This window comes from Aspergillus pseudodeflectus (assembly GCF_044049435.1).
Source record: "Aspergillus pseudodeflectus strain CBS 756.74 chromosome Unknown BJX68scaffold_49, whole genome shotgun sequence".
Classification (NCBI taxonomy): Eukaryota; Fungi; Ascomycota; class Eurotiomycetes; order Eurotiales; family Aspergillaceae; genus Aspergillus; species Aspergillus pseudodeflectus.
Genome location: NW_027263825.1, coordinates 31816 through 45796, shown reverse-complemented (window position 1 = coordinate 45796; position 13981 = coordinate 31816). Strand labels below are relative to the sequence as shown.

At 52.7% G+C, this 13981-nt stretch overlaps 5 protein-coding genes across 5 annotated transcripts; 4 read left to right on the top strand and 1 right to left on the bottom strand.

The window, feature by feature from the left end:
- Positions 1 to 1779: 1779 nt before the first annotated feature.
- BJX68DRAFT_244363 (uncharacterized protein) lies at positions 1780 to 2504 on the top strand. The gene has a single exon (XM_071041297.1). The coding sequence runs from the start codon at positions 1879 to 1881 to the stop codon at positions 2059 to 2061; it is 183 nt and encodes a 60-aa protein (XP_070895258.1). The 5' UTR covers positions 1780 to 1878; the 3' UTR covers positions 2062 to 2504.
- A 292-nt stretch (positions 2505 to 2796) lies between these two features.
- Positions 2797 to 4331, top strand: BJX68DRAFT_244361 (uncharacterized protein). The gene is made up of 4 exons (XM_071041296.1): positions 2797 to 3418; positions 3481 to 3751; positions 3849 to 3886; positions 3964 to 4331. The coding sequence occupies exons 1-3, from the start codon at positions 2824 to 2826 to the stop codon at positions 3877 to 3879; spliced, it is 897 nt and encodes a 298-aa protein (XP_070895257.1). The 5' UTR covers positions 2797 to 2823; the 3' UTR covers positions 3880 to 3886; positions 3964 to 4331.
- A 1592-nt stretch (positions 4332 to 5923) lies between these two features.
- On the top strand, positions 5924 to 7030 carry BJX68DRAFT_270437 (uncharacterized protein; the record flags this gene model as incomplete). Its single annotated transcript, XM_071046658.1, has 1 exon — positions 5924 to 7030. One exon carries the CDS (start codon positions 5924 to 5926, stop codon positions 7028 to 7030), a length of 1107 nt encoding a protein of 368 aa, XP_070895256.1.
- Positions 7031 to 7180: 150 nt separating this feature from the next.
- Positions 7181 to 8268, bottom strand: BJX68DRAFT_270436 (uncharacterized protein; the record flags this gene model as incomplete). The annotated part of the gene is made up of 2 exons (XM_071046657.1): positions 7181 to 8170; positions 8227 to 8268. The coding sequence occupies 2 exons, from the start codon at positions 8266 to 8268 to the stop codon at positions 7181 to 7183; spliced, it is 1032 nt and encodes a 343-aa protein (XP_070895255.1).
- Positions 8269 to 12538: 4270 nt separating this feature from the next.
- On the top strand, positions 12539 to 13759 carry BJX68DRAFT_257616 (lytic polysaccharide monooxygenase auxiliary activity family 9 protein; the record flags this gene model as incomplete). Its single annotated transcript, XM_071043379.1, has 2 exons — positions 12539 to 13518; positions 13621 to 13759. The coding sequence occupies 2 exons, from the start codon at positions 12539 to 12541 to the stop codon at positions 13757 to 13759; spliced, it is 1119 nt and encodes a 372-aa protein (XP_070895254.1).
- Between the last annotated feature and the right edge of the window lie 222 nt (positions 13760 to 13981).

Below are 13981 nucleotides of genomic sequence, written 5' to 3'. Positions count from 1 at the left end.
AAGGGGGGGTTGTTGATGGTGAGAAAAGGCAAAAGGCGGATATCTTGGCCTAACCTGGCCCGTCCATGTTGCCCACGGCTGGACGCCGAGCACGATACCAATATGGCAGCCGAGGGCTTCTCCATGGATCCATGGGTGGAACCCATGACTTGGCAACTGACAAGGGAGTTTGATCGCCCCTTGGTGCACATTCGCAATAAGGAGGAATTCATCGAGTATTGGAAGGAACATATGGACGAGCAATAGACACGCACATTATATCACATAGTTTGATTGCCTGCCGTGAGAACACCACTGCAAACGTTTTGTAGAAGACACCTGCAAATTACTCCATTTGTTCTCTCCTGTTTCCGCTTAAGGCTTTTAGTATTATGCGGAAAGCCTACTTTGCCTTGCTCTTGCCGGGGCTTAGATCTACTCCCCTGAAATAACGCTGCTTCTAGTATTGAGTCTCAACTAGGGCCAGGGGATTATGGCGAGAAACCCAGCTCCAACTCGCCGGCGCCAGGCCCAGATGGATTATTGAGCTATTTCAGCATTCTGTGTGCGGGGGAATGGTTGGCGGAAAATTCGCAGACCACCACTGGCAACAAGTAACCCCGGACTACCTCCTGACTACAGGCACAGTAGGCTTTGGTCCTCTTATTTTCCAACTAACGAGGACAGGCTTGAGATTCAGCAACCATTACCGAAAGTCCGAGGCGAAAAGGTTCTACTTAGTAATACAATTTTGGCTCACGGAATTGAGTACAAAGCCTTCACGATGCTTGGTATGAGCTGCGGAGAGGAGATTGGTTGTTGAAGATTTTTGAGACGAGCCGTTGGAGAAATCAGCCTGCGTTACGTGCAAAGTATGGCCCCGGATTGCCTCATAACCCGCTTCTGCAGTCTGATTAGTGCAATCGCCCAGGAACAGAAGCAATTGCAAGAAGCCGCCGGTTGCGGGGGCCGTCCTGCCAACGGTACAGTATAATAGTCATTTCGGGGAGATGAGCTTACACAATGGACGAGCCAAGACAGCAATAAAATCTGGAGATCTACGACCCAATGAGACCTGACTATTATAGATGTAACTGTCTAAGAGGTGGAACCCAAACATCACGGCGTCATCAGGAAAGACCTGCGCGTGGAGCTTATGTCGCCAACTCTTTCCGCGGCTTTGGTGATAATATGGCTGGTTTTGCTTTCGAGTTGCGACAGTTTTCTTCAAGATGCTACGAATTTTCGTCCAATCTGGGGGGGGGGGTGGGGGCGGTACATGTCGACCACAGGCAACAACCCGATCCTACTCATAATACGCCCCCTGATCAAGCTCCAACTCTGTCCGGTCTGGCCACAGCGTCTTCACGGCAGCCTTCACGGCATCAACCTGTGCCTGCTCACCCATAACGCCATGAGCATAGAACAAGTCAAGTTGTTGCGTCACCCGGAACCGACACCCAACGCCTCGAAAGTCGAACTCGTATTTATGGCGACCGTTCTCGACAAGCAACTCGAGAACATCGTTGACGGTAAACTCTCGACCAGGTCTGAGTTCGAGAGTGTACGCCCCCTCGACGTCAGGAGCGACACTGTAGTCGAGCTCCGAGATGATAAGGTATGCCTTTGAGCCACCGGGAAGAACTGTACTCGGGATCGAGTGGCTTAGTTCGCAGTCGAGTTGTATCGAGGTTGTTGGGGAGGTGGCGAGGTACAAGCACCAGTGGTTTGTGCCTGCTTCTTGGTGGTGGGGTGCGGCGATGATGTGCGTGATCCGCTGGGAGAGGATGGCTGCTTGTCGCGACTATGGGACAAAGCGGATTGGGCTTGTGGTTGTCATGGTGGGAAAAACGGGTCACGTTTTATTGACTACATGAAAAATGGGCAAAGCTGGACGATATGACAGGAAAAGATAAGGTAGGAAAGAGATCCATGTGTTTCCCAATTTGTGGGCGTGAAAGCAAGGTTTCACTAGGCGCCAGGGGCGCAAGCATTGGCAGCCACAGGCTGAGACATTCCAGGTCTTTGTTTGTCTTTTCTTTTCTTTTTTTTTTCGTGACAGCGCCTCGACGATTCAGGTGACACTAGAGCCGATGGAATCTTGTCTCGCCCTTCAATCCATTGCAGCCTCAAAGTGGTTTCACTGACAATTGGCTCCAAGCTCCACCATTGCACTCGGGGCGTCCATCGCGCCTCGAGAGCTTATTTCCACATCAGTCTACGGCGAGCTGAGAGGGTCCCTGGTAGTCTGCCCAAAGTTGGTTCCCACAGATAATAGAGAGTAGGCACAGGGATGAGGGAGTGGTCAAAGATCGCGTTCACTGGTAAGGCGTTGAGTGTCAATGCTGTGTGGGGAGTTCGCGCGCCCAGCTGGCTTTGGGTGCGGGGAACGTCGGGTGTAGCAACAGTTCCTACCGCGGTAGCCAGGAAGCGTCAAAGAAAGAGTCCTCCAACCGTCGGTAGGGTTTGCGTACAAGTGGCCAAGTGGGTGGTCAAGTCCACTTACAGCGGTGGTGTTGGCTGCCGTAGCTGTGGGTCATTCGGGTTGGCCCGGTGGATCAATCTGGGGGTGAGGTCACGTGGAGTCTCGCGACACTATGCATACAAAATCAATTGCAGTTTGGGTTACCTTGTGGGAGGACCTTATCTTGTGACTTACGATTGTGTCCTCCAGGTATATGCGCTGCCGACTCTTCAGCTCTACTTGCGACGCGAAATCCTTGGTTGTCATCGATTCACGTGACTCAATCACGTGACCCAATCAGAGTTTTCCGCTCCGTGTTTTGGTCTCGACCCTTCCAACGTCCCCATTTGCGTCGTCAATCACTCAACAACTATATCAAAATGAAATTCCCCCGTAGTGCGCTGCGCCTGGCCTCGTGCCGCCCCGCGTTCCGCTCGCAAATATACCACGCGCGGTTACGCCCAGTTGTTCTCCAGCGTTTTCAGAGCTCGATCCCGCCGGAACAGACTCCTTGGAACCAGGAAACCCCAGCCCCCAAGCCCTCCAATGCGGCGGTAGGCGTGGTCTCTCAGTCTGCGGGGTCGGAGGATCCAGTTGCTGTATCTGAGACAGTCGACGTATCTCTGGACTCTCCGCCGGTTGACTCGGAAGTTTCCGTGGAAGTCTACGATTTTGACGAGGAGTTGGGTGAATCCTCGGACGATATCCCCGGATTAGACGAGGACGAGGCTTATGTGCACGGAGCATCGGAAGACATTCCCGATCTCTCTCCAGACCCCACCGGCTTGAGCGGCAGAGTCATCGCGTTTATGGAGCGTTTCCACCTCGAACTCGAGAACCCCGACCTGCTTGTCAGAGCCCTAAGATGCAGGAATCTCAGACCAACGGACGACGCCCGATCGTTATCCTTTGTCGGAGACGCTGTTTTCAGACTGTATGCCGCGACCCTGGGGCAAGAAAAGGGCCATTCCGTCGGTATGCTAGCGTTTATACCACGGGGGGGCTGCCTGACCGTCCATGCTAACAGAGCCATGTAGGCAAAGTCGCGGCGTTGACCAAAGTACTGTATTCAAACAAAGCGCTCGCCCGCCAGGCGTGGAAACTGCGCCTTGACGAGACCGCTGACCTACGCAACATCCTGGCCACCTCGACTGACTACAGGAAAGATACCTTGGATATCTTGCTTGCGACTACCCTGGAGGCGGTCGTCGGCGCTGTCTTTATCGATAAAAAGTACAGCCTCCATGATACAATCCCTTTCCTCACTGCGCTGGGTTTGAATATCTCGGAGAAAAACACGCCCAAATTGTATGTACTACCATTCTGCACTTGCCCGCTGCCACCCCACCCATAACAGCCCTTTATGTTCCCTGATCCACTCCTAATACTAACTCAACTCGTATAGTATATCAAAGATTCCGGGGAATCGACCGTGAATGCTATGTATGTCCTGGACCCCACACATTCTACACCCTGCACAGTACCCACCCCACTATAAATAAGTACTAATACCGATACAGACCCTAAGTAGCAAAGTTCAGGAGGTCAGACCATACGGCGTCCGAGCCTGTCGAAAGACGCGTCATGGACCCATCTCAGGCCGCAGAGTATACGTGCAGACCAGACTACCTGGATCTACTGCCGCGAACCTGTCTGTCGGCTAATTAACTGCTTCAAATTTGTCTGCGCAGGGATTAGCAGGCGTCACATTCTTCGATTTGTATTACCACCCACTACCCATAATTCATAGCGTTTAGCACCTACTACTCTCTGTCCCATAACAATGACAATAATAAATGCTGATTTCGGATTCCATCGTCCGTCTTTCTTTCCTTCTTGTCGAGTCTATCTTTCATCCTCTCGTGCGCGTTTACTCAGACGATAAGTGCCGTGAAGGACTTTTAAAGGAGCCTAATAAGATCATATTGACCTAGACAGCTTCCGGGGCCGATACATGAGAGTAAGAGATGCTTGTTCTAGACAAATTGTTTCGAGGCAATCATGTGGTCCTGCCGGGGTCATCTGCGGGTCCCTAACAGCACTTGAAGCGCGGCGCGGTTATGCACACAGCGGAGGGTGACAGGGAGTGGCTTTTCAGACGAACAAGCATACCGAGTCGGCAGAGGAGGAGGCACCGCAATCCGAACACAGCTGGTCTTTGGCCTCGTTGTTGAAGTCTTGCTCACGCAGAGTGTGGATTCCAGCTGGACCGACAGATTCTCTTGGCGCGTTAGAAAGCCGCGCCTAAAGGGGGCAAGAGTTATCTGTTCGTTGGTAGGGTTAACCCCAGTCTTACTGATGGGCCTTCCTGTCACGCAGTCTTTGCACGAAATTTCCCGTCTTCTTTTATATGTCCTCAACTGGATTATTTTGTGCGAAAATCATGATACCTTGGTGGCATTCATACCAGCTCACCTGCATCATATCTGGTAGACGGTTACTCTTGGAAAATGGGGAATCACGTCGTTTGTGGTTCCCTTTGATCTGAAAAATGATCCGGCGGTGATCTCGAGTCATTCCCATGGTCCCCACCAGCTCACTTCCGCAAACACCATACACATACATATATATATATGTCCTCCTCTCCTCGTCTTACAGGCAGAGCTTCGTGACCCGAGTCCTCTGCCCTGCACTAGATCTCAGCTTGCAGGCACCCTGGATGACACGCCAAGCACCCAGGCCAACACGTTTAATCCCAGCACGTCGGATCCACCCGCCTGTGCATTTCCAGCCTGCCTTACTCCAATACCACAGACCTGTTGGCTATTCCTCTGCGCACATAGTGGTCGGGGCATGCTTGGTTCCGCGGTGCGGGGTGCAGGAGTCTACGTGGGTCGGCTCAGACCAAGATCAGGAGTAATACTGAGACAGAGCCTGAGGCTGACAACTCCAGCACCATCAGGGACATGGACAGCACAGCTGTACGCTGTCGAGATCTAAAGCCTCTCCGGTGGCGGAGCACCCGCAGATCATCCTTGAGCGTTTTAGGTGGGGAGGACGGGGACGGTGGCAGTGACGCAAGTGAATACTACAAAGAAGCTTCCATAAAGGGTTTACCACTGCCGGTAAAATATGAATGACACAAATCCTCGGTAAGGAGCCCAAGATTATCCTGTAGACAAAGAACTGCTACACTGGTCTTTATGTAATCCATGGATGCAAAACAAGGTCTGGAGATTCGGAAAGGACAAAATATGGGACAACGGGGATGAGACGAAACCTACAAAGAATATCCGGGCAAGAAACGCCACACCCATCGAGGATCGTTTCATGTAGACAAAGCGCATATCCAAGGCGATGTCTGGAGGCGCGACACAAAGCCCATCAGGAAGACAAGCAAGGTCGGGGTATAAATCCCACGAGCATTCCAGCGGACATAGCACTCTTTGCCAATTACCACCCTCGTCTACTTTCAGCCTTTTCATCTTCTAGTGTATTTTTTACATCTCTTCTTCAACGTTCGATCACACCCCTTTCGCCATGAGCTCACAGGCATCACACACGACGGTGGCCGAGGCTGTCAAGCAAGGCGACCCCAGCAACGAAATCTCAGACGCTGAGCGTCTGAAGGAACTCTCAGCCCACTGGAACTCCCTAAAGGACCCGCATCCGAAACCTGGGGGGTACCATCGCGGGATCTACATCCCACCCAATGGACCGCCCGGCACCTTCTACATTGGATACGGAACCGTCATCGAGACCGGATTTAATTCACAGGGGGGCATCTACGTTTGGGTGATGCCCCCGGCATCGGAAGAATGCAAGCGGTCGAAACTCTACCAGTTCAGAAATCCTCTTAATAAGGAACGGGATTGCCTGGATCCGGATCATCAGCCCATCACTCCCGCGCATTACGACATGATCGATTATGGTTCTCGTTGGTGGCCGCCCGCGGTGCGCCCGCCAAACCTCAAAGAGCTCGAGAAGCAGATGGGAGCCGTGAGTGTGGGCGACGAGGGTGTTGGGATCTACCGTTCCTACACACAACAGCACTACGAAGGATTGGGCCGTGTTGTACAGGACAGCAATGTCGAGGGCGAGCCACGGTGGTTTGAATGGGTGCACGTCGTCCCGATACCTGGTCGGCAGGGTACAGGTGACTATCGGTTCTTCCACACGTGTAGCGACGCCGAAATCCCCTACATGGAACTACCCAGCTCGGTGAAGCTAACCTCGGCCCAGAGGAAACGGTGGCGCCGCAGTATTCGCAACAGGAAGCCCGGTCACTCCTCAGGGTTTAAGGAGAAAGTCGGAGGCCATCCGGGGTTCCCAGAGTTGGGCGCTGAGGCTCGTGGTGCGTACCTGGCACCAGACGGGCAGTGGTATTCGGGGCGTGGCAAGGCGGTTGCATTTGGTATCGGCGATTATGCTGAGGAATATATTTTGGTGGAGCCTATACCGGGAAAGGAAGGAGGGGAGTATGACTTTTTTCATCCTGTGACAAAAGAGTACATGCCCAAGTTCCCGGATTTCCCAACAGCAGCACAGGTGTATCCTTGGCGTGAACATTTCAAAAGGCCCCTGAGCGAGCTTGTTCCGGGGCTTGAGGACGCGTTTGTTGAGGGGGAGGGGGAAATCCGCAGATAGTTTAGTTAGCGAAGAGCATCTGGTTCAAGGTGTAATGTCAATTCTCGTTTATTCAGAAACTAGTCTATCATTCGGGTCTCATATTTCTGCGTATACAGGTGGTAATGGTCAGAAGGGCGCCATGCGAAAGCACATTCGCTCTCGGCTCGCCTACTTTGGTGGTTTTAGTCCAAAAGCGGCGTAGATGGAAGGGGCCGATGCATAGAAGCCTATTACCCTCTGCAGATGCACCTGGCAATTGGCGTATTCTGGCAGCACAACCAACGGAAGGCGTTCTCTATCCCGCGGAATCATCCCCATTCTCATCTGCTCGTCCTCTCTGGCCTCGTATGATCCCAAACCTGAATGAAACTCAGCATTCCGGTGCGAGTAGAGCCTGTAGGCGAGGTATGCAGCTTCGTGGGATAGCACGTTGGGTCCGACGCTCTTGTGCTTGATACATCTGTCAACGTCGGATATCTGCCCCGTGGGCGGTTCGCCTCGCATGCCGCCTTTGATCCAGTGATCGTATTTCTCCAGTTCTGAATCCTGGTAAAGCTTCCAGAGATCGTGGTGGCCATGCAGATGCTTGTTGATCGCATTAAGGCAGTGGCACACCGCTTGGGCGTAGTCACCAATGTAGGCGAGGAAGCACAGCCAGCGGAGTTCTTTGAGCACCTTATCGAGGGCGTCTGTTCCAGTTTCGTCCAAGGTGCAGCTCTGTCCCTCCCTCCTGCTGGCGCTGAGAGCGTCGGATACGATTGTCATGTGGTCTGCGTCGCTTTGAGGATTTGACTGTACGTGGGGCACCGGTATATCTGGTCCGTCGTCGTCGGTCGGAACTGACAGGTGCTCTGCGTCGCCATGCGAATTTGGCTCTATAGAGTCAGGCGTGGGTATGTTCGGATTGCGGTTGCCGAGTGCTGTGCCGTCTTCTGGATGCAACCAGCACAGACGCTTCTTCAGCGGATCGCCCGGCTGGCTCATGCGGGAGAGACGTGTATAGGTGGGACCCGAGTCGGATGTCGTTGTTTGACCAGTGCAGGTTCCGGTACTTTCCTCAACGCGCGGCGGGTTTCGGGGAGGCTGACGGAGGGGGGTGTTCGGCGCCCAGCGCGGGCTGAAGGGGAGCTCTGCTGGGGCAGGGGTGTCGCTGGGAGACTAGGGCACGAGCCAGCTCGGTGGTGACCTTTTCGGCGTTGGTTGCGACGTTTTACCACCTCGAAAGGGTTGCCATTGTCGGCGTCGGAGGTGCTCATTCTGGATATCAACGACAATCACAGTAGAAGGGGTGTTCGGGCTACCCCCCAGAGCACAGCGACACATCCTTACTTTTATCCCCAACCGAACAAAGAACGATACAGAGTTACCCTGCGACATGGTGTCTCTGGTGGTCAATGGATGTTGAAACGGGCGTGGCCTCATAATGTCTCTGCGTGGTGGCTGAAGCTGGCCCGAATCGCCTGTTCGCTTCGTGTAATCGTAGGATCATTCCGCGTCTCCTGGGCAATGGCTTTGTGAATTGAGAGCTGCGCCTCTAATGTCCTCGCCCATCCCGTGATGGTGAAGCGAAAACGAAGGCCGGGTTCGGGACGCTTGTTGTGCTTCGAAAGTAGGGCATCATCGGATCGGATTGGGGAGCAGATCCACCACCATCAATAGAACCACAGTGGAACACTGTTGAGAATAAAACGGTTCGCCAGAGATGCGGGAGATCGTCACAGGGATCTCTGATGGTCCGTTTTCCTGACAGGACGGTTCCCAGAATCCCCTACCCACACGGGAAATGGCAAGGCTCGCTGCACAAGACGCCATAAAACCGCAGACTGCTTCTAAGTCGCTATATAAAGCTCCAATACGAGCTTTGCTAATTTCTGCTAAACTTTAAGATGACCTGTTCATCGTGATTGGTCGTCGAAGACATTGTCAAACCAGTTTGAGCGCCACATTTGCGGTATTGGCCTTGTTCCTGGCCACTACCTGTTCGTCCCCCTATTCGAGTTGCCTCATTTCCCCACCCCCTGAAGAACTGCTATCCCCCCTGAGAATTCCCCGTCAGGTTCTAGCTCAACCATACTCAACTAAAGATCAAGGCGGAGGGTCCTCGCCCCGGAGAATACATAGGGCTCCTCGCTCGTTCGTGCACTGACTAGGCCTAGCTTCTTTCATGCCGATGGAAGCATTTTCCTACGCTGTCACAGGCCAAGGCATCTGCAGACAGAGATGGTTTGACTGTTCGTCGCTAACCTTGTCCCATTTCGTCTACTTTCGCTTCAGCCCAGCGTTTGACAGCGAGTCATTTCCCCAAGACTACCTTCCTTGAGTTCAGCTTGGCAATGATCGTGCAGATACTGCATTGATTCTCCTGCCATGAAGATACTCCGGCCCACCATGCGGTGATGACGCCGTTTACCCCGGCACAAGATCTGCGCTGATCCCACTCCTCTCCTGGTAGGGCCGAGGGCCGTTGATGCCGCCCTAATGGTCTGTGTTGTGCGCCACTCAGGCCACGTTTTTTACTATGATTCATTTTAGGATTAGAGCTTGTTGATAGATGGAATTCCACAGACTCACACACATACTCTCTCTCTTCGGAGGAACATATCAGAGAGAAAGAAAATCCAGATCCTCCTCATCAGATTCCCATCCAGTCCCTGTCGCATACTACCCGTACATACACGAAGGAACCCCTCTTAACATCCCTAAGCAATCATATACACCGACTTCCACCTGCAGACTCGGATCCAGATCCAGACATGGCCCAACATTCTCGGTTAACGCTACCCAAGACAAAGCCCGCGATGGCGGACCCAAATGCCCACGTGCCAAACGTAAGGAAATCTCCGATGTCGGGCTCTGTGAATGTGGAGCTGTACGGTGTGGCATCTACCGAGATAAAAGATGTAAAAGGAGGAGCAGAAAGTATAGCTTCATTTGAGGAAATATGCGTAAAGACCTTCGTTGCCCTCGGGGATCGTCAGAAGGGTGCGGATGTGGAGGACTCCCCGAGGTGGCAGGCTCGGGAAGAAGAGGATTCTGTGCCTCTACGAGCGCCAAGTACGAGGACCTAGTACTGTCTGAAGCTATGATGGTCAACACCGGGAAGAATGGGATGAGTGGTACATAGGAGCGTCGACAAATGATCGCAGGTCTCAACGTGCGTCGTCCATGAACTCACAAACAAATCCCGTACCTCCCCATCTATCGTCCCATGCGCAGCTAACGTCGTCCTCGACGTTCAGTTGACGTTGGTAGACGATCCGCTTGGTGTTTCCCTGCCTCCCCGCCGTGAGGACGGCCCGGAGATGTGCTTCAAAGAGGGGCCGATTGAAAGTGTTTATTTGCGTATATACCGGTGGACACCGTGGAGAAAGGGTGATGTAGTAAGAAGACTAATTATTAGCGGCGTGGAGGGTTATATCTAGGAATGCTAGTGGGGTTATACACTATTAGTACTATACTCAGGTACGGGCTTGGTGGCCGTGCAAGGAATTGCAGAGCTGTAAGACCATAGTTCTAGCGAGAATAGGTTATGCATGTTAAACACCGCAAGTAGTTCGCGCACAGTGAAGTGGGAATGGGATGGTGTACAGCGTTAGCTTCTCCCGGCCTGGAAAGCTGCCTTAATCTTCGTCCCCATTGGGGTGCAGCCTGAGAACCTTGAACGCGGGGACATTCCGCGCATCCATTCACCTCCACGGCCTCTGTACTTCTTTCCTGAGAGCGAGTTTCTCGAGCCCGTGCGACACTGTCGCCGTGAGGTCTCGCAGGGCAATGGAGTGGTTGATTAGTGTGCAAAGAGCAGGAGATATGCCGGATGCTGTGCAAGGGTGAGGAGTCGGCGTTGGATCCCCATGTGCCCCGTAAGGTGGAGGGGGCGTTAGATGTCGCGCTGGTGGCGGTGCAGGTAATCGCGTGGTCCGAGAAGAGAGCGTGGCACACAAGTGGATATTTCCCGTCCAAGTCAGACCGAGGATGTCGATGGTGTTTCTGTGCGGTTTCCCTGCTTACGTTGTCCTATGGAACTGGTTCTCCAATCCACATCGCTGTTCGGCGGGTCACCACATGCTTGAAACAAATACTAGTTAGTAGGAAGTAGGTCTGTGGGTAGAAGACAAGGTTGGTAATGATCCTTTGTAATAGGACATGCTCTAACTGCAATAAACATTACAAAATACATTCACCCTATAAATATCGGAACCTTCTGAGGTAAATACTTAGACCCTATACTAGTACTAGGTATGGCAAAGGGGTACTAACATGGCCTGTGGACTTATGGCCTTGTTGGGTTGAACTAGTCGAATATCTTGCCATACAGTCTAGGTTAAGGATACGATTAGCTTCAACTAAACTAAATCACAAGACACTCGATATTGGGTTCAGAGCCCGATGATACTACCTCTAAGGTTCTACATCTATAGTAGAAACTCTGTCAAATGTCCTATAACTTATCCAGCAGTTACTTTGGCGCTGCTAAAGTTAATACAGTACTATATGCGTCCAGTCCTTTTTTTTTTGTAGTATTTCAAAGATGTACTAGCTTACGCCCCTTTTAGCTTGAGTAAAACTAAGCATCTGGAATGAGTATCTTAGACTGGAGAGTGGGGGCGGTAGACTTATCTCAAACACCAACTCGCGCGCAAAGACCACGCGCCGGCAGCCCATCATGCTTCGTCTTGGACTTGCGCTCCGTCACCTATCTCATCCTCGCCAGCGACAGATACTTCTTGCGATCGAGGATGTGCCTACAGAACCGCGTGTAGCCCGTGATGCACTGGTCGCTCCCTCAGCCGCCCGAGTATTGTACTCCGCACCACGCCCTCCATAAAATGCACCTTCACGTACTGGGATTTCGTAGTGCCGGATATTATTCCCGTCCAAAGGAAAAAAATGTCAGACTTGGTCAATTCTACTTGGACTGGACTCGACAAGAGTAAAAACGTGGAAATGACACATCTCCCGCTGCGGAGCCTCGCTTGGAGATTCTCAAACCACTAAATCTCGCTTAGACGCTACGTGGAGTTTCCCAGCCAATGATGGCCCTCTAATGATGGATCTCGATCTTGCATTGCTTATTTATCTTAAACATGGCGCACCATGTGGCGATTATCCAGGATGTGCTATCAGCCTCTGGCTTTGTGACCATGCATTAGTCTTGGCTCCTGCTCACCTCGCTTAGGTGGTGTTGGGAATAGCATCGAGCTTACTCGCTCTTTGAGTCTTTATTCGAGACTCGGTGGCTGTTGAATTTGCCGTGCTGGGCAGCCACCGTTTCGGATCCATCATCTTGAGATGCATCTTCTGTCTACAGGATCAATACATCGAGGTTGCCCTTCTAGAAAATGTCTATAAATGTCGGGTTGCTCTCAGTATGAACCATGCACAAGGCAGAGCCTCTTCGATCATTACTTTGTTCTCTTTCTCTTCTCTCCTTTACTGCATGCAGATTCATTGACTGAATCTGCGGTTACTCTCCTTTCTTCCATTCATTACACGAACCGCGCTGCGCGCTTCTTACAACCATACACCATGTCCCTCCCCCTTCTTCGCCTCACAGCGCTCCTTGGAACAGCCGCCTCCGTCCTGGGCCACGGCTACGTCACCAGCATCGACGTCGACGGCACCACCTACGGCGGCTACCTGATCGACACCTACTACTACGAGTCCAACCCTCCCGAGATAATCGCCTGGTCCACAACCGCCACCGACACGGGCTATGTCGCGCCCACCGCTTACGATGACCCGGACATCATCTGCCACCGCGGCGCGGAGCCCGGTGCCCTCTCTGCAGAAATTGCCCCCGGGGGGTCTGTCACCTTGTACTGGAGTACGTGGCCGACGGACCACCACGGACCGGTGATCAGCTATCTCGCTGAGTGTGGAGGAGACTGTGCATCTGTCGACAAGACGACGTTGGAGTTCTTCAAGATCGACGAAGGCGGTTTGATCGATAACTCTGCTGTCCCGGGCACCTGGGCTTCTGATGAGTTGATTGCGGCGAACTTCAGTCGGACGATCACGATCCCGTCGGATATCAAGAGTGGGAATTACGTGCTGCGTCATGAGATCATCGCCCTGCATGGCGCGGGGACGCTCGATGCCGCGCAGAACTACCCGCAGTGCGTGAATCTCAAGGTTACTGGGAGTGGAACGGCCACGCCAGCGGGCACGCTGGGAACTGAGCTGTACAAGGACACGGATGCCGGGATTCTTGTGAATATCTGGAATGCGCTGAGTAGTTATGAGATTCCGGGACCGGCGCTGTATACCGCTGGTTCGGGTACGGCGACTTCTTCCTCCTCCTCCTCCTCCTCCTCCTCTTCTACTTCTGCTGCGACTGTCACGTCAACTTCTACCACGACATCGAGCTCCTCGACAATCTCTTCAACCGTAGAAGCGACTACCACACTGACCACCCCGGATACCAACGAGCAACTTGCGACAAGCACCCAAGACCCAGTCGCAACACCCACTGGGGATACTGACCCGACATCTACGCTCCCTGCCCAGTCCACTCCACCATCTGATCCCGAATTCCCTTCTGTTACTGAGTCGGTTATTGAACAGACCGGATCCACTTCCTCTGTTCCTTCCACAGTGGCGCCTTCCAGCACACCTTGTGCAGGAACCGGCGACGACCACGACCACGGCCACCTCGGCGGACACCACAGGGGAGGAAGACGGAAGGGTGGAAAGAAGGCTGGGTTCCGTGGAGCTCATCGGCGACATGCGCGTGATCTTGCTTTCTAGGCCATGTAAGCTATAGATGGATGAGCAGGAGAGGAGGATGTTGAGTAGAGTGGTTAGTAGCGAGGACTCGGATCAGTGTCGGTTGTCTTCCTTTCGGTCAAGATGTTCAAGCTTGACGGGTGATGTTTGCTTGTTCTCCTAGACGATGCGCTCCCCTTTATGCATATAACAGTTGGAGCGGATCTATATGCCACGCTAAATAGTTAGAACTGCTCAATCTTT